Source organism: Motacilla alba, chromosome 1 (genome assembly GCF_015832195.1).
Source record: "Motacilla alba alba isolate MOTALB_02 chromosome 1, Motacilla_alba_V1.0_pri, whole genome shotgun sequence".
Classification (NCBI taxonomy): domain Eukaryota; kingdom Metazoa; phylum Chordata; class Aves; order Passeriformes; family Motacillidae; genus Motacilla; species Motacilla alba.
Window position 1 is genome coordinate 64,010,915 of NC_052016.1, and position 22,959 is coordinate 64,033,873.

Genomic DNA, 22,959 nt, shown 5'->3' on the forward strand with positions numbered 1-22,959 from the left:
CAGACTTGCTTCAAAATAAACTCTGTGTGTTGTAGATATTCATCATATACAGAAATGTTAGGTAATGATTCAAAAGGTAGTGTTGTTTTCAAGAGGGTTCCTAAGTTTTCCAACCGTAATGATTCTGTGATACCATCTTGCATGTTTGCCTGAGTGCGTGGGAAGCTCTTTTCTATCTGCCCTGGATTGTGGTTATTTTTATCAATGAAATCTCCACTCAAATGAAGGAAAGAGGGTCCTGTGAGATTCAGTGTATGGTTAAACACTCTCCAGCCTAGATCAGTCAGTGGGGTAAGTTGCTATTTTGGTACAGTTATTTGATGTCTGTCTTTTTCCCTGTTCTGAATAATTTTTGTGAAGACAGTATGCCTAGCCTAGAAATCAGTGGTTTTGTATGTATTCTTTTATGTATGACTTGATACTGGTTTTTTTTCTTGTATACAACCTAAACCAAGTGCTAATATTTCAACAGATACAGAATGACAGTCAAACACTACACACTGGTATGCCTGTGAAGAGGCACTGCCTAAGTTAATTGTGTCTAGTGCAAAAGCTTGGAGTTCTGGCTGATCAAAGCAGGTAGGTGTGAAGATGCTTGCATGGAGAGAAGGGGACTCAATGCAAATAGTTTTACATAAGCAGAACAAAATTATACATTTCAAATGGCCTTTACCTCAGCTGACTGAAACATTTTTATAATAAAACTTGTGATGGTCTTATTCCAAGCGGTTTGGAAAAAATGACACAATTTTAATTTAATACTGAAACGTGGGTGAATTGAGGCACTAGTCCAATAAGGAAAGTTAAATCAGCAAATCTTCAGAAAACATTTAATTAGCTAATTAAAGACAGCATATTTTTTATGGTGGTAGCAGTACAAGACAATTTAGAATGCTTTTTTCATGTACTGTTAGCACATACTAGGTAAAAATATAAAAATGTCATTCTGATCTATAGCATCACTGGCTGCATCTGAGACTTTTTAAACTTGTATCTTGAACCTGAGAGTCAGACTGTATTACAGAGGTGTATCATGGTGTGCTTGCACATCATTTGCAAGTCATGACTGAATCAGTTTGTCTTCACTGTCAACTGCTCATGCTAAACAATAATAAGCCTCTGTTGCATCACAGACCTATTCATGCTGATGAACTAATACAGCTTACAATAGCATTTGACATCACTTTGTGCCTGAGCAGTAACAGTTACTAGAAAACTCAGTTTTGGCTGTAGAGTTCTTACTGCTTCTGAAAATGAAGAAGGGATCAAGCCCATTGCTCTGAGCACATTCTATATTTATCAACCCTAAGAGTAAGGAAACCCTTCGTAGAACTCAGGACTTGATATGGAAAGTAACATAAGTGCTCAAATATGAAATACAACTTTTGAGCGCTTTCAAAAATAAAACTTTGTGAAACTGATGACTTAAACCCAGGTAATTTGTTTAGCTTTTATTTATCAGTGCATCCATATTGCCTTTTCCTAGCATTAATCTATTAAATATTTATATTGGAGTAAATATTGCATGGAAGGGGAATTTTTCTGGTGTGTTTGAATTCTCCAGAGATTGCAGACACCAGAGGGAAGTCATGAAGTGTCAAAACTTACAGAGAAAATCCTTGAGCTGTTCTCATCTGGAAATTCAGATAGGACCTCACCCTACCTCCAAAAAACCCACCAAAAAACCCACCCAAAGCCCCACAAAATCAAGCATCCAGTCTTATGTGGCTGTTGGAACAGTGCTGAAATCACTCCTCCTAACATTCCTTGTGTGTGGTATTTCAGCTTCCAGGTTCTACAGATAGCCAGTCTAGAAGACTCTGACCAGAGAAGTGTAGGAATTATGTGAAAATTGAAAACTTAGTAAGAGAAATGGTGCTTTAAAAACATTGTGTAAGAAATTTGTTACCTAATTGTATGTAAATAGAATCAAATTATTTTGAGCAAGCCATGTATCGAGAGCTACAAAGGAAAATACAAAAACCACTGTTAATTAAATAAAACCTGTAGTTTCTTAATTTTTTTTTTCAAGGAATTTCAAGGTATACAGAAATGCTGTAACCTTTATTTCTCTAGTTGGGTTTCTTAAGGAGAAAAAAGCAAACAAATAGCTGTCATATGATGTCTTAAAAAAAAAAACAACAGGTTTTGTTTTAAATATTGGCTCATGCACTCTGCCCAGAAGCATAGCATTTCCCTAAGACTGAAAGAAGATCTGTTTTTATGACCGAAATGTATGTTAGTGCCAATAAAGTCTGTTAATCTGATTAAAATGTGGTTTAGTTAGGCCAAAAAAGGTTTGCTTTCAACTGTACTTGGCATTAAAGCTGACAAGAAATAAAAAGCATGTTAATGAAGACATTTAAAAATATTCTTGCAATGTAAACAGTTTTAAAACGGAAAATAATTATAATATTGTTTAGCAAATACCCATTTCTTTAATTGTATAAAATTGATGCTTCTATTAATGGGAATTGTTTTTAAAAGGTAGTATTTTCTATAATCAACCAGTCATTCATTTTCATACCTCTGGTGTTTTTCTGTTGTTGTATATGTGCCAAGAAATATTGGCTGTGTTTCTCAAATGTGTGGTGTTGTGATAGCTATATATAATTTTGGAATTCTGTGTCATGCTGAGTTCAGAAAAGCCAGGGCTTTTTGCCACTCCTAAACTAGTAGTTTATTGAGGGTCGCTCAGGGATTCATCCCTATGCCAGTCTTAATTAGGTATTGTCTGATGCCGTGTCTGATAATCTAGACAATGCTACGACCCTCTGGGTTACAGCAGGCCTTTAAAGAAGTTGAGCACAAAACATTTCTGGAGAGAGGCCAAATGCTTTTAAAACACCTCCTGGAATTTAGAAAGTCAAGACTGTTGCCATTCTATTTGTTGGTGTATTTATCTTTTAATGACAGGCTGCATGATAATCTTAAAAATAACACTGTGACCAAGGTTTTTGCTGCCTTTTCTCTCCATCTTGGGACTAAATAAAATTATCTGATGTAGCTATTATAATGTTCAATGACTTCTGCCCTTCTCTCCAATCAAGTCTCCTCCTCCTGCCCCCCCCCCCTTCCTCCCCCCAAAACACCCTAAACCAGAAAGTTTTGGAAAACTACTATTTTTTTGTAGTTTCAGTAGCTTGGAATTTAAACAGCTTATATCACTCATTTTGATACTTAATACATGAGCCATGTTGGTGCTAGTTTCCAGGAAAATTATGTTTTACTAAAATTTGTTGTTCTTGTGATGTTAATTTTGATTAACAGTTCAACTGGATGCTGGTGTGTAGATCCCATGGTGGGTTTGCAGCCTGCACATACTTCTAGAGGTGTAATTAATGGCAGCAGGAGACAACTATAAGAGCAGCAAATGCTCTGCAAGAGTAGCTGCACCTTCGATCTAAAATAATTGCATAATGCTTTAAAATTTCAGTTTGAGGGTTGAGAAGTATTAGACCTAACTGCAGGTAACTTGAATTGGGTATGGCAATTTGTCCTGTTTTCTGTGTTCTTTCACTTGGATCCTGCAGTTGTTGGAGCTGCAGTATTAGAAATATGAAAAGTGTTGTGGCTTATATTCTGTACCATTAACCAAATATGGAGATTCAATTTTTTGCTTATTTTGCAGATGGTATCCTGTACAATGTACTCATAATTGTTTAAACTTTCGATTTCTTGGCTATTGAGCTTCTGCTCGCTGATGCAGAAAAATGGAGACCACTCCTCAGTGACTCGTGAATTGGCTGTGGAATGTGCCCTATAGAGAAGGAGGAAGAAAGCAATAAAGGGAGTTTTCCTTCAGGTGTATTTATCAACAGTCAGGGCACTATGGAAACATGTTGCAGAGCTTCCTCTCTTTGCCCAAAGAAGATGAGGGTATTGATTATAGGATTCCTTACCATCTTCCATATGCTCACAAACAGAACTGCTGGTGCTTTCCTGACTTCATCTGTATCTGTAGATCACCAGCGTGTTTTTCTTGTGTCATCATGGCCATAATTTCTTTCTGCTTCAGCCCAAAGGATCCCATCAGAGCCTGCCCTTGAGGTAAACCAACAAACTGTGACTGAGAAGTGAAAAAAAATCAACTGTACAGTGACTGAGAAGAGCTGTTGGATATTCAGCTGCTTAAGCTGACTTAACATCCCATCTAGGTAGTTAGTACAAATCACTTCTGGTGATTGATATGAGGCAACAAAAGAACTTTTCTCAAAATTCCTGAAGAGGGATTCAGGTACTTTGGATGGTCTTTTCTAGACTTCTTTTTCATTCTTTAGAATTTTCATAAGTGCAATGGAGTATTCATTAACATTTCTCTTCTCAAAAGGCAGAAAGATTTAGCTGTTTCAGCCTGAAATACCTACCTCTGTGTAGGAATCAATCAGGCTAGGGCTGTTGATAACTAGAACACAAAAAATTACCAACCTCATTTATTCTTTACAGTTCAAGATGAGTCTGCTCAAGGGAAGAATTCTGTATAAAAGAATAAAAATAAAATAGTTCTTCCTTGGTTGTAAAAGGAGAGATACTGTGATGTGGATGAAAGAAAAACATCAAGTCATTCCTAGCAGCTTGCTTCAGATTGATCTTCCAGAAACCGTTCAGCTGTTTGTGTGGGAACACCAGTGGACAAAATCCTCATAATGCCTTTTATTTTCCCCTCAAATTTCACTTTGGATCTTTGTGTCTTCTGCTGAAGAAGAGACACGAATCAAATAAGACCAATTACTCCTCTCTCCTATGCTCCTGAATCTGCTATAGGTGATGTCAGACTGTTTAGTGTATTAAATGTGATCTGGAGTTTTTTCCATTAAATAGGGTCTTCCGTGTGAGACTGTTTCTTATGGAGGACCTAGACAGATTCCTGTTTGAAAGGACCCTGCAATAAGTTGGGTCATGCTGCTTTGTCTGGGCTGATCTGCTCTGATACCTTCTGTTGTTTTGAATATCTTGATACCTTCTGTTGCTGGAAAAGAATATTGACTTAGAAAGTCAGTAGTGTTTGTGGGCTTCAATGCATCATCCGAAATGAAGCTTGTAGTGCTGTGTATGGCATTGTAGTTTTGAATGATAACTAGCATTTGAGCAACTTGCAATGCCTTGAATCTCAGGAACTTATCAAATTATCTGGTTAAAAAGAGCCTTCTATTCACAAGGGAGTCTTTAAGAAGAACTAATGCTTTTAACTGCTACTGTCCTTTCATGATGTTTTTCTTAGCCAGCAGATACAGAGCAGCAGACACTTGCATCGAACATGTTCTGTTTATTGTATTTTATCTTCTTTCATTTTCTTTGTCTCCTTTACTGGAAGAGGAGAGTACAAACATCAGCCTGGAGACATCTCTTGGCCAAGTGCATTTATATTTGTGTTCATCACTTACTCTTTCTGAATAGGAAGAAACAAGAACATACATGTGGGATGAAAAGACTGAGCCTCACTCTCTAATCTTTGAAAGTTGGTCTGAAATAATGAGACCAATGTTTTGTCCAGTTGAAAGGCATAGGAACATATCTTGATCTCAAGTTGATGAAAAGTAATTAAATTACAATAAAAAAAGAACCCTATTTTTGTGAACCACTCTTTCTATTTAGGCTACAAACTCTTACCTTAGCTTGAGATACTGTAACCATATTCAGGAACAAAGAAGCAGAATATCCTTCTGCATGCCCAAGCAGTTTCTCTAGAAAGAACTTGCTGTTTTTTGTTTTAATTACTTTAGAGTATCAGGGTTTGTCCTTGGTGGCTTTATCTGTCACTTGTTTAAAAAACAAAAATGTTTCCTGTATGCAACTCTAACTGCAAAATTGCTGTGGTTTTAATGACAAAACCTTCCCACCCCCCACCACCCAATTTTCTTGTATTATTTTGAGCACAAAGAATGAAAGAAAGCTTGTAATTGAAGAACATGTGAGGTATCTAACCATATGAAGCTATTTTGCTTAGGTGTGTGCTCTAGAGGAGTGGATGAAGAAACACCACCAATTGCCCTAAAATGAATTAAGCGAAATTCTTCAAACATAATGAGCAATGTACCTCATTGGTTAACTGTTGGATCGTGCTCTACCTGATGTCTTAAGAGCCTGTCTGGTAAAGTGATGGTGCCTCATGTGCCTCGGCACAATGACTGCCCCACATGCAAATGCCTGGCACTGCTGTTGTGCAGAAGGTATTGCAGTGGATAATAACCAGTAAATGCCTATGTGAGCAGCTATCCCTGTAGCTGTTGGAAGTCCAGTGACTTCTGGTTCACTTTTGTTGTATGTGGGCTCCGTGTTATTTATACAATTTCACAGGAGTCTTAACCAGCTTTCAGGATTTGTGAAGAGGAAAATTTCAGCTCTCTTACACATTACTTTTGTTTGTTGTTCGTAATTCACAACTCCTAGGACATTTGGGTTTTCAGGAATAAAAAGAGCAGTATTTTAGAAATCCAGAAATATGATGCAGGAATTTGCATAGGTTCTTATCTTCCACAGCAATCATAATCTGCCTAGGTTAGATCAAAGGTTGTCACAACAGCATTAAGCTGCTATAAGTGTTCAATCAGCCTGATTTTGGCAAATAAAGTAGAAGACTTAAGTTTGGACTAAGACCTTTGCAGAGGAGTTGGGAGAGGTGTTAGGAAGTCATTGGTGAGGGAAACATTCAGGTAAGTATGACCATTTCTTCTCAAAAGAGATTATGGGGAGATGTTCACTGCATTGCAATAGATGCCATTTTTAATTCACTTGAGAAAAAGTGAACTGAGGAGAGATTTGGATTATTTTTCCAAGAAATGAGCACCTAAATTTCCCCCTCCCCCCCCACCTACATCTACTTGTAACAAACTGAGAGAACTTTCTGGACAAAACATCTTATGATTGATCTTATCTGTTTCTAGATGTCTTAATAGTCTTGAAAGTTCGCAGTTCAACACTTTGGGGTTGGTTTTTTTTGGCATCAGAGCATGAAAAAACTGCATGTACTAGTACTCATCTCTTGTCATCCTCCCCTATTGCAGTGACTATGTGTATGTCTCTGTGTGGCAGAAAATGAGGGAATACAGATCATTATTCAAGAAGTTACCAACTAGCACTTTTCCTTCCCCTCCAGTCTTTCTGCCTCCCTACCCTGGAAGTATGGAGTCCCTGCCTCAGCCTACGGCTTCATTCTTTTTCCAGCTGCCCACAAAAGTAAAGAACCAGTGTGAGAGTTTGAAGAAAGAATCCGCTCAGAGGACTGAGTCTCAAGCAAAAGCTCCAGGTTGCAGACTCAGAAAGAAACTTCCTTTGGGGAAGGATCTGCTTCCAGGATTTGCTCGTCTCTTTTTCCTTGGGCAAACAGTTCTTGAAGCAAACCAACAGGGTTGCAGGTAGGTAGGGCCCCTTTGAACTGCCATCCGCTGAGGTGTGAAGGATGACTTTATGCTGTTTCTCTATGCATTTTTTTTTTCGTTGATGTTGTCTTCCACCTCTCTAAGCTGAGAGAGGGAAAAAGTGTGAACATTGCAAAGAAAAAGTGTTGGGGAGAGAGAGAGGAGAAAAATGTTCTGGGCACTTGGAAAGAATGCTTCTCTGTAAGCTTCCTGTCCATGGGTCATATTTGTACTTCAGTTCTGTGAAGCAGTAATGACATTCTTGGTGTGACCCTTCTCTAGACGGGAAACTAAGTCAAGAGCAGAAACTGGTGGCTGGAGCCAAGATAAGGCCAGTGATTGTGTATGGTCCATAGCCACACAGTTTTCATCTCCTCCCTGTCTCTTTACACTCCTGCTAGGTTTGAATGTGCAGTAAGGCAGAGATCATCAAATGGGTTTGAAATCTGACGTGATTCCCAGCACTGAAAAAGTTCCCCCGTTCTAAGCATGTAAATACGTTTCTTCCTTTAGAGAAGCCTGTGGCTGCTGGGTTTGTAAAGTCCTGTTCTTTTGTCCATGTGAAGGAAATAGACTGGAATACTCTGATTAAGGGGATGTGCTGCTAATCCACATGATCAGCAATCCCTCAGGCCCAGAGAAAGGGAATCAGCTCAGGTAAATTCTGCCTTTCTCGCTTCATGCTGTGCAGAGCAACAGCCTCTTCCTTGCAAACATCGGTAGCCCACAGTTCAGACCTTTCTTTTTCCAGCTATGTCACTGCTGGCACGGGAAGTTCATTCTAAATTCCTTTTTGATTTTTAGCAAAAGAAATCACTTGAAAACTGGCAATGAAATTCTAAGGAGATTTTACCAGTTCCTCTTTAGTGCTGAGTTGAAGTCATTTGGAACTATGTTACATGCATTATTACTTTGGTGCATCTTGTGACTCTTTCTCCTTCTTCATTCCCTCCAAATTGCTTCAGGACACCTTCTAACCTTTATACTGCATCACAAGCCTTCAGCAGAAGATCTTATGCTGCTGGAAGATGACTGGGTTTGGATCTTGGCCTTCCCTAAGCAGGATCTCCTGGCAAAAAAATGGGATTGGGAAAGAAATGGCTCCTTTTTCCATCATACAGAACCACCCTAGAAATGGAGGCCTAGGCAGAAAATTACTTGTAATGCATTGTTCTTTAGGAAATGTGTTTGGCCTCCCATGGTCCTTTTGTTACAATGTCATATAGATATCCTTTATAAAACCTAAACCTGGCATCTTCCTATCTGAAGATCAAGTCAATAAATCCAAGATTAAGAGTTTACAGGTCTAATAATGTGGTCGGGTCTTGCTGTCCCTTGCATAGGAGATGCCACGTGAATCTGTGAAACAAGGTTCTGCTGTGGTTCAGACTGTTATATTTGTAAAGCCTTTTCTACTTATATTAAAATTATTAGAAATAAAAAGGTTCTTGTGAAAATGGTATTTAGACTTCTACCTTGCTGGGTTTACTTAAAAATAAATTTGAGCCAAAATGTAACAATGGGCAATATGGGAAGTAGTGCATCTTTTGAGTTTTCCTGTGGCTTTGTGTCACAAAAAAAGAGTGTTGGAACTGTTGAGAGCTATAAAAGTGGAAATCTTAGATTTTTCTTTAAGAGTGAGAAGTTGTTTGTTAGAAAGCAGAAAGCTTTTAATCGTTCCCCCTAAGGGATTCTGTAGTCAAATTTAATTAAATGTCTTCTAAGATCTCAAATAAAAACCTTCTGTTTGGCAGTAGCGAACAGCACACACATGCCTGTGCACTTGTGTTGTTCTCACTATAGGAAATCGGTTTCGAAGAATGGGGCTTAGTTCTAATGTTCAGATTAGGAAAAGAGGAAAGTTTTGTTCTGAAGCTGAGCGTGAGACTAGGAGGCAGGAGGGTGTACCGGACCCTCTGGCAGTAGGTGAAGAGCACTTTGGTTTTTCTGTTTTCTGCTTCTGGCAGTTGAAGTAAACTAGCCAGATGCTTATACTCTAATCCAATTAATTTCTTAAATCAGTTGCCACAAAACATTGTTTTTTAACTAATGCCTAGATCTTTTGTTAAATTCACCAGCTGATTTACATTACTCAATAGTCTTAACATAGCCCTGAGGCTACTGCTTCATGGCAGTTGTCACTTCTTACTATTCTGGAATGCACTGCAGTCCTAGTACATTCTAAAAATAATTGTTCAGATGGTGCTGTTTAAGTACATACTTATGTAGTGAGCCATTTTCACTGGACTTTCTGAAATTGGCTTTCTGTTGGGTGCCTTTTTAATACCTTATTTTGCTGTGATTATCAAACTTGTTTGTCTTGGTGCTTCTGTGGTTATTGAGCAAAGTGCTGAATTTATAACCTGGTATTTTTAGAGAACTGATAGTCACATGCCTGTGTTAAACTATGCAAGCACAGTAACACTTGTTAACTTTGAAATTTGAAAAGAGATCAGTTTAATGTATTAAATTCGATCCTATTATAATATGTGGAAATATGTATGTGATGAACTTAAAATTGACTAGTTGTTACAGATACAGACATGAATTGTGTACTGAACAGAAGTAATCTAGACATTAATAGCTGAAGATCTGTGGGTCTCAGAAATGAATTCTATCATCTGTGACTAGAGTTTTCTGCCAGCAGTGCTTTTAGTTGAAAATACCTGTTGTTCAAATTTCTAGTCCGTTCAAGGTCTGATAATCCTTTGTGCCTTAATAGGTATACTTACACTTGCCTCAGTCACAATTTTTGGTCATTTTGTTCTGTAGTAGGTAAATTTAGGACTGTCAAATACTTATGAAACAGGCACTGAGAACTGTTTATGTTACTGTCTCAGTTCTTAAAATGGCTTTACTCCTCCCCATCACAATTAGGAAACAAAACCACCAAAACAAAAGCAAAAACCAAACTAAAAAGCCTGTTGCAGTTCTACAGTTGGTATTTTGATATTTGTCTATCACCGTAGTGTTAGCATATTTGTCATGCTCTGAGTTTTACAGTTGGAATCCTGGGTTCTTGATACATCCTTAGAACAATAACTCGTGCCTTTGTGTTACTAAATAATAAAGATACCTGAAACAATTTTCTTCTTGTTTATATTGTACTTGCCATAAGTGTATGTATTGAGTGACTCTTCTGACAAACTCCAGAATGCCAGGAAATGTGGACAAACACTTTATGATTTCAGAGGTTTTTAATGCCTGGTACTAACAGAATTTCAAAAAACAGGCATATGATGGTCTTATTTTTCCTCTTTCGATTCTCTTAAAGATTTCTTTGAGCATTTGAGCTACCTAACTCACTTCACATAATCTTTTATGTCTTCTTGACCAGATACCAGCTCCTCCTAATTTTTTCATAGCCAGTTAATAAAATCCTGGCTTTTGACATTGTTTTGCCTGTCCCAGAAGAGTTGTCTTGTTTAACTTGAAAGTTTTGCTTTCTCCTTTTTACCTTCTGCCCACCCTTTGTGGCTTATGCTGCTGCTCTTTCTCTATTACAGGATGCTTTGAGGAAATACCCTGTAAAGATCAGGAAATTCTTGCTGATGTTGCTACTTCAGCCAGAGCTAAACTTGTCATTTGTGTGAGAGATGCTTTGTCAGTTTAGTTTCAGGAAGGGAGATGTATCAAAAAGGGTTATTTTTGTAAACCAGAAAATTATCTTGATTTTATAAACAAGAAAGTAGGAGTAAAGAGGTTCTGGGCTGATTGTATCCCCTTGCTTTACACTAAGGAGGTGGGTAACAAAACCTGAACAATTTTATGTAATTTTCTGAAAGCCAGACTTGTTCCTTCAGCAGTGGTGTTATTTAAGTTGGATTTCATTCTTTCAGTCCAGTTTGCAGGACGTGGGGATTTGAGCGGGTAACAGTGTCAAAAATATTTTTCAGATCTTTTTTTAATTGAGGAAAGTAGGTTCATACCTCGGTTTATCAGACATGAAAGTATCCCTGAGTCTCAAAAGAATGAGTATGATTTAGGGGTAAGTTTAGAAAAAGTGTTTTTAACTGAAAGCTGGAAAAAGGCATTTTCTGAAAGCAGTGGTGACTAATGGTTGAACCATTCCAGTTTTGTTGTTGCATGGACTTTGAGAAGAATTGGCGGCTGCACGGCTCCTAGGACAGGTCTGTAAGTTGATGTCAGCAACATGAGGTGAGTTGGTGGGTTGCTGCAGGAATTGCTGCTTTACTATTTAACTTGGGTTGTCAGTTTAAAGACCATATTAAGTTTGTGATTCTTTTGCTGATGACAGTGACACTTCCCTGATCACTTGCTAATTTTTTTTGCAAATATAAATTTACTGTTCTCCTGAACTGTTCTGTATTGTACTGTTTTGTTTCCTTGGTTGCTCTTACATGAGTGGCTTTGCTTTCTCCCTGGGAGAAAGTGACGTTTCTTGTTTTTTCCATGTACCGAAGAAGTGGAGGTCAGGAAAATGTGTGGGTTTTAGCCTGGTGTTAAAAAACAGTAAGTGAAGAAATTGTACCTTGCCCAGATGGGTGTCACTTTCATGGGGGCAAGATAAAATATTATCTTGAGAGAGGGTTGTAGGAGGTTGCACAGTTAAGGAGGCGTATGGCTTTTGGTGGTTTTCTTCAACAATTGTGACCATACCAGTATCTGACCTCCTCTTGCCAGATTCAGGTTAAGATATCTCCTGTAATTCTGAAGAAAATAACTTTTAAATAAATAACAATTTGTATGCTTATAAATGGATTTAATGAGATCATAATTGGCCTTCAAAGATAGAAATGTGATTTATATAGATTTTCCCCAACTCTAACTTTGTCCTGACTTAAACTGAAGTTTCATTATTGAATGGAATTACTTTAGAGCTCACATTAAAGTGTCCTTATCCCTTTGAATGTTTCACAGGAATTTCTACATACTTGCTGCTAATGTGTTTAAAATTTTTCAGAATAGTAAAATTTGAACTATTTTTTAAAATGGTTTCCTGGTCTCTGGTAGTGCTTTGTATTAGATAAGAAAGCATGAAAAATTGATTTGCAAAATCTTTGTGTGCATATATAAACAATGGAGAGATGAAATCAGACGGAAGTGTGTAAGAGTAAATGAAGAACAGCTGACATCAGCACAGCTGCTATGTACAGATGGAATGTTCCTTGGTGACTTCAGGATTACAGTGAAATTGAAGCTTAGTTGGATACTGGAACAGCACAGGGACTGGACCCACAAGCAGCTAGCTAATGTAGAAACTCTCCCTTAACAGGCAGTAGACTTAAAAGAAAATCACTTGAAGCAGCTAAGTAGTTTTTCCCCCTATAGGTAACAATAGAAAAGTCTGGACTGACAGAATTATAGCTTGTGTGGCTAGGTTCTCTGGTATATAATAGAGTATAAGTGCTGATTTGAAGCTTTATTATGCCTCGGGCACTAGTTGTGTTTATCACCTAGTGGTGTCTGAAACCTGAGTTAATGCTGCAGCTTTTTTTAAGGGGAAGAAAGCAGGGATGAGTTAAAGGGCTTCTGGACTTGTACATTTATTCTTATGTAACTTTTTAGGACCTTTTATATCTTTGGCAGCTGCAACACTTGCAGCTGCTTGAAATAAGGAACAGGTTAAAAAATTGATGAGAATACAGGAGTAAGGATATTCAAAGAAAGAACTTACATTAGTTTCTTTCCTAATAAGTTAAGAGTGGTGATAGAAACGAGAATATGTTATACATCAAAAGAAAGTATCTGTTCCCTTGTATTAGTCCTAAATTTCATCATAAATTTTTAGCTTTTCTTCTCTATGCTTGCATCTGTTCTGGAGATTTCTTCCATTTATCCTTTTTCAATGAGTACACTAGTCAGGTCTTTGATACTTCATTTTTAACTGTCTCGGAACTGTAGGGTTTTTTAATAAAGCCGCTTGCAAATGAGAACAATTAACAGTAATGCTATTTGTTCAGAGAATAAAAACTTCTATACCCATGTCAGTCTTCACATCATTATCCAAAAAGACATGCTAGTTGGAAGACCTGACTGTATCTCCAGTACTAGCAGTCAAACCAGTGCTTCCAGTGTCGCAGTACTGAAGCTACAGGGCATTTTACTTGTCTCTCCAGGCAACATTAACACCCAAATTCCTGCTTGTAGTTGAACTCAAGTTACTGTTTCAGATTAATTTTCTGCCTCCTTCAAAGACTTTTTAAAAACTGTAATTTTGATGATAGTGTGATAATGATACAAAAGGCTGTCTGTGCTCCTTGCTCATTCTATACAAATTTGCCAGTTCAGCATTTTTCTTCAGCCTTTAGCACCACATATGAATGGATGAGATAAATCTCGGATCCTCGCTTGCCATTGCTCTTAAGCAGTGAATGGTTTGTATTGCCACATTTTGTCACCCTGAACTGCCATCTGTTTTGTGTCCTTCCTTAAGCGCCTGCTGTTTCAAAATCTGGCCTGCTTTTTTGAATCTGTGTACATTTTTCCTAAAGAAATTCTCCTCTCTGCCGTTCTGTGAATACCAAAGTATATGCAAGATGTTATGGCTTGACTAGCTGTTCCCATTTGGTTTTTAGCACAGAATGCAGAATTAGATTGGAGATGTTTGAGAACCACATTGTGTAATCCTTTGGTTTAGTGAATAGTCTCATCAGTTTGATTGACTTATGACATTCACTTATTCTCAGGTTGCTACTTTTTGGAATTTTGTTTTTATGCGGACTTCACTGGAATAAATCATGTAGTGACTGGCTTTCTGTGAGACAGGTATTCTTGTTGCCTGAATAATTTTTTTTTTCTGCACTACCCAAAAGAAAATACAATAAATCTGCTAAAGCCCTGTATTTATTCCCCCTTCTTTGCTCCTGTGTTTGCTTATTAATTTCTAACACAATTAAGAGGTTTATTTACTTAGCAAACTCCATCCACCATTCAGAGAATCCATGCAGGTTAGATAAACCTGGAAAATTCATTGCTTTCAATATGATCCATTTCTTCATTTGCAAAGTACATTAATATCAATAAAGCCTCACCCTGTATCCAAATATAGGAATTTACCTTTCACCCTAAAATTACAGTGACTGTAACAGATATAAATGCTTTTTCCACCTACTCCCTCAAACCTGAACTTCAGCTTAGTCTGTATAAAATTCAAGATGTAATTATTTTCTCCTTTTTCTCTCTATGCCAAGGAGACTTTGCTTATTACATGAGACCATTGGATAGTGTCTCAGTACAAACAAAACTAATTTGTTTTATAAGGCAAGGGATTTTATTTACACCCCAAATTAATGTAAATTCCTCATTTGCAGCTAAAGTTAAAGATTGTTCCCTCAAAATTCTGACTTAAACATACTGTCTGTCATACAAGGATTTTGCTATGGTAGAAATGTAGAAATCCCCCTAAGGTAGAGTTTTTGGACCTGTAGTATAAAGTATGGTATAATATGTGATACAATATCTCTTCTTAACATGACATAAAAATAATTACCTTCAGAGACTGGGAACTGCACCCTGTTGGGTTTTTTTCCTCACAGTTTGGGGTGTTTTAGAAAGGAATAATTTGTACCTGTGAACGGTGTGAAGCTTTGTTAGTGAAGGCTGTCATTTTTTAATAAGCCCTCTGCCCTTGTTGCCTAGTTGCTGTCTTACTTAGCACACTAACCTTATCTTTTTTTTTTTTTGACTATGTTTGTAGTAGTGTCTTCATCTAAAGACAGTAGGAAGATTTTTTTTGTTAAATATTTGAATGTTTATGTGTTGTTTTTTTACTGTGCTGTTAGTGACAGCTTCACCTGTGAGTTTGTTAGTTTTTTGCTAAATGAAAACATTCTTACAGATGTGGGAACTAGGTATATATTTTTGGTGGTTTTTTAATAAACATTGTGCTCTTGTATATAGCAGTGGTCAATTAAATACAGATATCTTATTAAAGAACTGCTTCATGGCACTATGCATTCATACTGACCTTTAAAATGAAAGCTAAACCCCAAGAAGCTCAAACTAAAGCAGCTAACCTGACTGCCTGCAAAAAAAACCACACTAAGATAATGAGTTCTCTGAGTATTCTGGGAGAAGCAATTCCAGTGGTCATAAGGAGGTTGGGTTAAAGATGCAGATGATTACTTTTAAAGTCAGGTCATTTAGTGAGAGAGGATATTGTTTTCTTCAGCTCCAAACCCATTACTTTTGGTATCTTTTTAAGTGCTTAGTAAATTTAAAAAATGAATTTGTGTCAACTCCAAGCTCCTGCAGCTTGTAAGAGTAAGTTGGAGTGTTGGATCTATTTTGTCTGTGGAAATGGGATTATATGTCTGTATATAAACAGATCCATAGCTATGTCTATTTTTACAGCTAGAGCAAGTTGGTGGGGAATATAATTGTTGTAAACAGCTTTGGGAATTTAGAATTTTTATTTCTTCCATTTGTTCTTAAAGACTATCAAACCCAGCCTCTACTAATTAAGTACTAAGGGCTTTAAAGTAACTTTCCCCCAGCTTTTCAAAGCAGTGTTGTTATACTGCAATTATCTAGTTTTTGATGATTCAGCACTAATGTTTTATCAAAGGGGTTTGTCCCCACAAGAAGCAATGATCACCCTGTGCAGCAGTGGTGTCCCTCTGTCACTTCATAGGGCTGTCGAAGCTTTTTTTGCCATCTGTTACTCCTATGTGGTGATTTTTTGACTTGACCTGAATGCTCTTGACCTGTAAGGGTGTTGAGGTTTAAATACTGAGCACAGACTGATTAACAAGGCATTAAGTCAGTTAATTCTTTCATTTTTAAATAAAGTATTAATGTGGTTTTGGTGGTCACTGATGTGCATTACAAGTTAAAGAGATAGCTTATGTAAGCAGTGTGGATTTCTAAACCATTTGAAGTTTTTTGTGGTTTTAGTTCCCAGTCTTAAACTGTGGCATTCACAGAAATCAAGTTGCTGAACTTGCTTGCTCATGGTGGCTGTTGCAGTATTGAACAACAGGTATGTTACTAACTTGTTTAAAGAGGAAGGTTTTAAATGAGTTTATTTAAGCCTCACTCTGTAAATGTGGTTTTTAGAAGGGATTTTCCTGTTTTATAAAACAACGCTAGATTTACTAGGCAAGAGGTGGCTTTGCCACTCCTGTGGTTTAGTACCTGAGTGCTAGTTCAGTGAAACTTGAAATAAAGTGGGCTAGGGCTTGAGGAAGGTGGGAGTCATTTCCTCTAGATGGTACTGAAATAACATGACCTACAATCTATTTTTTCTATGCTTTCTAAACTTCAGATATGGTGGACTTTGAGTATTTCTCAGCTACAACCTTAATGGTGTATAAGATTAGGACCAAAAGTCCCACTAGAGGGGAAAATAAATTTAAATCCATATGCTTTAGAAGTAGTTTCAAATGCTGAAGAGCATGAACTAAAGATTTCTCTTTTGAGAAATCTTCTCTTCAGTCCTGAGGCCATCTGTACAAAGATTTTTCATAAAAAGATCTTATATTCATCGAAGAATTCAAGAGGATTCATTAATACCACTCTTAATTTCATGGAATTGTAGAATGTTCCAAGTAGGAAGTAACCCCCAAGGATCATTGAATGCTCTGTGGGGAAGACATAAGAATTCCGTATGGCTTTAACAGAGGACCTGTTACTGCAGGGCAGCCTCCTTGAGAGGTGGCTGCTGAATTTTTGTGGATATACTGTGGTGCTTATGGATAGACAGATACCATCCAACACTGTTACCAACTTGTGGCATCTTAACCTCTTAGGACTCCTTTTGATTTATGCTGTTGTGAGTTGATGTACCCTTGAAGGACATGCTGGCATTTCTGGATGACCCAGTCGCCTGTTGTATGCCTTGCAAATTATGGGGTACCTTCTGACTCTAACCATGTGCCTAATTAGTGTTGCTGTTGCTTGGAAGGTTGGCAGTGCATAGGGAGTGCTTTTTCCCCAGATGCTGTGTTGAGCAGTCCTGCTTGTGCTGTTAACTGGGTCTGTTCTAACATCTCACCTGGAGATCTGGGGCATAATAACAGATTTTGGATTATACTAAAGCTATTTGTTACAGCATGTTAGAATAGATGTTGTAGTTGGGGTGTGTGTAGGGAGAAGACACAGACTTCAGGAGAGGCTAAGAGGTCCTGGGAACTCTTAACAATTGTGTAAGACTTTGTACAATAAACACAAGTACTCCAGGTTTATCTTGGCACCCTTTCCAGCTGTGTATCTTTTGTGTGAAAGGCCATTAGTCATGTTTCTGGATGCCAGAATAAGATAAGTTTATTGCTTGCAGATGGTGCTTCACATGCAGAAATAAATGATTTCTCCTCATGCAGTTATGCGACGTTACACAGCTTGGTTGTGACTTTTGAATTGTGCTAACACAGATCTGAGCCTGGAGTTCTTGGGTTTGACCAGTCCTTTTCCTAAAGCTTATTCTGATATTATGTGGACCAACTAAAAGTTCTTAACAGGTTAGTTGTTACAACAAAGGAATCACAATTTACTGAAGAAATCTACTGCTGTCTTGCTGACGGCCTTTTAAAGTAGGATTGAAAGTGTAAGTCAGTATAGGAAATGGCCTCTGAGCCATAAAGACTTTTTTTTCCTTCCATCATACATATACTTTGAACCAAATACCATACTCATGATTTTACATGAAAGGAGAGTCTGCAGGAAGAGTAATTAAAAAATGCTGATGTAACAGACTCTTGGTGGTCAGTCATTTCCTCTGTAATCTGAGTGCTGAAATCTCAGCAGTTTGACAGTTTTAAAGTTTGTGTTTCTCTGATCATCATCATCACAGAAATTGATAACATTCTCTTTTTTCAGTAATATTTCCCTCTGAGGATTTTAGGCCATGCATAACTACTGCATCTATCAAAAGATAATTTCATGAAAGGCCTCTTCTCATGCCTTCATGTTATCATAGTGATACTCAAGTTTCAGCATAATTGGATGTGTCAGGACTTAGCATTAATTTTGGTCCAACTTGTTATTTTGATAATGGCATTAAAGTCGTACAAATTTGATGCTATCACATTCAAATTCTAAAGGTATCCTATCAGTATATGAGTAGTTCTCCATTGACACTGATGGTGGGAGCTTTGTTTCCATTCTCTTTTATTGTTGTATTGAAATATAATGTAGGTTTATGATATGATTTAAAACCCCATGACTGTTAATCTGAGTAAGCATATATAATGTACCTAAAAGCTTCTGCCTGTCTTGTATCACTTCCTTCTGACTCTCCCTGGAAAAAGATTCAAATATTCAAAGTAGTAGTCTCTAGAATATCTTACATTTTAACCTGGAAACAGAATTGATGTATAGTCCATTATCCACAGAGACTTCAGATCTGTTTGATGCCAGGTAATGCCATTATATACATATTAAATGTGTACTGTTTTATAAAAGTATTTAACCTGAAGAAGCTATTATTCTGCTTGGAATGTGTTTTTGTTAATGTGCAGTGCATGTTAAGTAGACATTGTAGGGCTGGAGAGGTAGGGATTTGTCCTTTCTCTTCAGCCTTACTCTTTCTGCTTCTGATTATTGCTGATAGCCAAAAATTTAAGAGCATTGCCCTGGAAGTTTTTTCCTTTTTTAAAAAGGTAGTAAAATTCTTCTGTTTTGGCAGCCCACTTCAACTTGGTGGGTAGGACATGGTTCTTGTCACTTCTTCCTCCCTCTGCTCCAGCTGTTTTATTGTTGACTTAGCAAGCAAACTGAAACTTCCTCTCTCATGTTTAATATAGAAAGGAGATTCTCTGTCCTAGGACCTTCCCAAACCTTCCCAAGAGGTCAATGTTTTTGCAAAAGCAGCTTAAATCTGTTATCCTCTTGGGTGAGGTTTCTTGCGCTTATGTCTGTGTTGAGCTTTAGGCTGCAAACAGTGATGCTACAGCTTCCCTGGTAAGAGTACAGGTGGGAAATTAATAATCATGAGGGAAAGATCAAAGCAAAAAATAAGGCAGTTAGTTAGGAATGTCTGGTATAACCTAAGCATATGGCTGTGTGGGTGGCCATAGACTTTTTTGGAGCTCCATGTTTAGAAAACCTGCCTAACTAATATTTGGATGATTCTCTAGCTAGTAGAGCATTCAATTCTAGACACTTGGTAATCAGAATTTTTGTAGTCATTCCCACTGCTCCAAATTCCTGTCATTCATCTGTCTATTTTAATGTGTCTCTTGTGGAGTAGTTGTAAAATTACCCACTGTTTTGACCTGACAAATGGAAATATGTGAGCTGCTCCTGCTGCTGTTCAGCTGGTATGTGGCTGCTTACACCATTGAAGTGAGATGATGCTTCTGCATGGAAGAATGGGGCATGTAAAACTATATGCTGACTTGCTATATGCTTGACCTTTCCACAGCAGTGACAGACAGAGTTTCAGCTCATCACTGCAGTGTTGAGAGTGTGTTTTGTTTATTCAGTCAGATTTTCAGAGCCCCTCACTGAAGTTCAGCTTTTACAAACTTGCTCCCTGTTTTGCTCGCCCTTAGTGGGCTTGCCCAGCCATGCTTCCTCCCTCAGCTTGTCTGTCCAAGCTCATTGCTCCCTCAGAATGTGAATTTCTGCAGAATGTTTTGCACAAGGCAACGAGCCATGTAACAGTGAGACTTGGGAAATGGGATGTTAGAAGTAATCAGTAATAGTAGCTTTTTTGCGAGACTGTACATTATGTCACTGAGGTCAAATAGTTCGGAAATAGTGAGGTTTTGATTCAAATAAAACATGTGCTTTTCAGAGAAAATGGATAGGAAGAATAATCTGAAAGAGCTATCACTCTGGTACTGGTGAAGGAGAGCACAGGCTTACTGGAGAAGGCAATATGTAGGAGGGAGTGGAAGGGGACAGCTTTTTACTCGTAACATAAAAACCCAGCCCCGCTTCCTCTTTGTCTGTTCCTCTTCCATTTTCTAATTAATTCTTTTTCTTCTGACTAACTCTCTTTTTCTGTACATGAACAGATTTGCATTTTGCAGCTACTGTAACCACTAGGTAAAAAGTGATGAGTTCTCTCACCTTCTAAGCATAAAATGGTGTTTCATGAATTCCAGATGATGTCTGCAGTTCTAGTTCTGCCTTGCTGAGCTGCTGTCTAATTAAAACTTCAGCTTTCCTCTTATCTCCTATACAACCCAAGCCTCCCATATTTTTTAATCTCTTTACAGTTCAAATTTCTTAAATACTGGTGGCGAATGAGTTTTTGTCATCCAGTGATTTGGATAATATATCATAAGTTTTAAAAAACCTGTTCAGTGTTAGTTAGGTGTGTAATTCTGTGAATTGTGAACTAAAAGAGTTGAAAGTCATTTATTTGCTGATAGACAGTGCTATGCAAATACTGTATGGGAGATCATCCAGTTGCTTAGCAATAACATTAACAGTCATGAGTGTTTATAAAGCAAATATAATACGATATGGTCAACAAGGTATGTGGTGCTTTTTGTATTACTTAAGTGTCCTGATAACTGTTGGAAAATGTTTATTAGGATTACACATGAGCCAGCCCCTGACACTTAAGAGCAACAACTTGAATAAGTAAATTTGATAAATTATATGCCTGTGTTTTTTAATCTAAACCCCCACAACTTGAAACAAGTGGTGAACACGATAATTTTCCAAATACACTAGCTTTGAACTTTGAAATGTTATTTTCATGGCTTTGATAAATACTCTTGTAAAGGCTTTGGATGTTCAGCCTGGAAATGCTAAGGGTGATAGGTTATGTGATTAAATGGCTTGTCTCCGTGTGCACAGCAAAGCCCTGAGGCACAGCAGCGGGTGGGGGAACCCGGTAACCTCGTCAGAGAAATGAGCCCCCTGACCTGGCTCCTGCCAGGGCTGTCACGGGAGATTATCAGCCCTTGGGGACCTGGTGGCAGACACTTGAGTTAACGGAGGTCAGCTTGCAGACTGGAAAGGGGTAGATGCAGGTAAGAACATTCTGGAATTGTACCCAGCTCAGAATGGGATGTCTGGGGAAAGGACAAGGCTGGGGAAAGGAGGGATTGGTGACTTTGTGGGGAATGAATCATGGGTAAAATAGAGGAGCAAAGGGAGCTGCTTGTGTGTAAGCAGGTGGCTGGTCAGGATGTTTGTGAGGCCATGCCCTGGCCTCATCAGTGCAGTCTCATTAAACTCTAATTGTTTGATTGTGTGAGGGGCTCAATACTGTGTGTGTGCCTTTAGGGGATCTCACTGCCAGCAGCTCGAGTCTGACCGTGGGTCACGGGCCCACGTGGCCGGGTCAGGTGAAGGGGGTGTGATCACTGAGGACAATGAAGCTGGAGAGGTGACTTGGGAATGGCCATGAAGTCCAGAAAAAAAACTGTGTGCATCTGTATGATGGAGCTGCAGGAGCTGGGAGCCCAGGCCAAGTGCTGCAGAGACTCTGGGGTCTGGCTGAGACCCCCGTTAGTGTGCGTATTTGTGCATGAAGTAACGGGAGCCTCTGGGGGCCAGCTGCTGGGTAGAGAGGGTCCAGGGCCACATCCCAGAGGGCTCTGTAATGAGCATCTGTCTGTTTGTGGGGGGGTCTCAGTACCAGCACCTGGAGTGGGGCCATGGGACTGGTGTGCCCTGTGCTGCTAGCTGGGCAGACCCAGGCTGCTGGCGAGCGAGCCCAAGGCCAGGTACAGGGCCGGTTATTCTCTGAGTGCTGTGCACATGTGTACGTTGTCTCTTGATGGACTTTCACCCCAGCAGCGAGGAGCGGGAAGAGGATGTTGGTGCCGGCTCTATTTACCAAAGTGCTGAGTTTGCAGTGACCTGTGTTGCCAGACGTGTGTGTGCTGTGCACGTGTTTTGTGTGTGCCTGTGGGGAACTGTGCTCAGCCTCACTGCCAGGCCAGACCTTGGGGTGGGGAGCTGGGGCTGTGGCGCCTCTGTTGGGCTGCTGGATTCGGTAGCTGCTACTCAAGGGCTGTGGGTCTGAGAAAAGGTGCTGAGGCTCTTTGAGAAACCTCTCCTTATCAAAACTCAAAATGATCATCTGAGATAATTTACTTCAGGAGATACTGATTCCAGTTTTCAAATATACTGTGCTGGTCAAACACATAAGAGAAATTTTAGTATAATGGGAAATAATTTCAATGTAAAGACTTACAGATGCTGGGGCTTACACAAAGTCAGAAGTCTGAGCATACACCATTTATAAGTAATTTAGAACAGATATACAATTTAGAATATAAAATGTGGTTTAAAATACAGCTTTTAAGTATGTCATATGGTGTTGGACAGCATTGTTCCCCTGCTAGATCTCTACTTTTCAGACTGTAAATGAAATCTTTTTGGTAGTATGTTGTCATTTATTTATTACTGTTGCACTTTGTTTTAGGCAGCTCAGACAAATTCAGATCTGACCTTGAAACCTTTTCTATGGGTCCTAGATCTGACCTTGAAACCTTTTCTATGCATGTGTACCCTAAAGCAAAATCCATACAAGCAGCACATATTTAAGTATCTCCCTTTTCTGGGATAGTTTTCTATTTTTATTTAGCAGAGGTTGCAAATCGTATTAAGCCTACAATAAGTTTCTTTGGAATGATATAAGAAACTTCATCTGAAGGGAAGCTATCATTCATAAAACCCTCTAGATACTTAAGCTGTTACTTAGTAATATCATCTAAACTTATGTAAGTTG

General features: G+C 38.5%; 1 protein-coding gene across 9 annotated transcripts in view; it reads left to right on the plus strand.

Annotated features, from left to right (window-relative positions):
- The window catches only part of TSC22D1 (TSC22 domain family member 1), a 91,164-nt gene that overhangs the window by 30,307 nt on the left and 37,898 nt on the right, over positions 1–22,959 (plus strand). The window contains exons 3-4 of one of the 9 annotated variants that reach the window (XR_005258814.1): positions 473–579; positions 7,097–10,443. The exons of 3 other annotated variants lie outside the window; for them this stretch is intronic. Coding sequence is in view for 2 of the 6 variants with exons in the window: in XM_038152948.1 (XP_038008876.1) it covers positions 7,097–7,193 (97 nt within the window). In the remaining 4 variants the exon portion in view is untranslated. 5 more of the 9 variants (XR_005258817.1, XR_005258810.1, XR_005258818.1 and 2 more) reach the window with 5 other exon arrangements.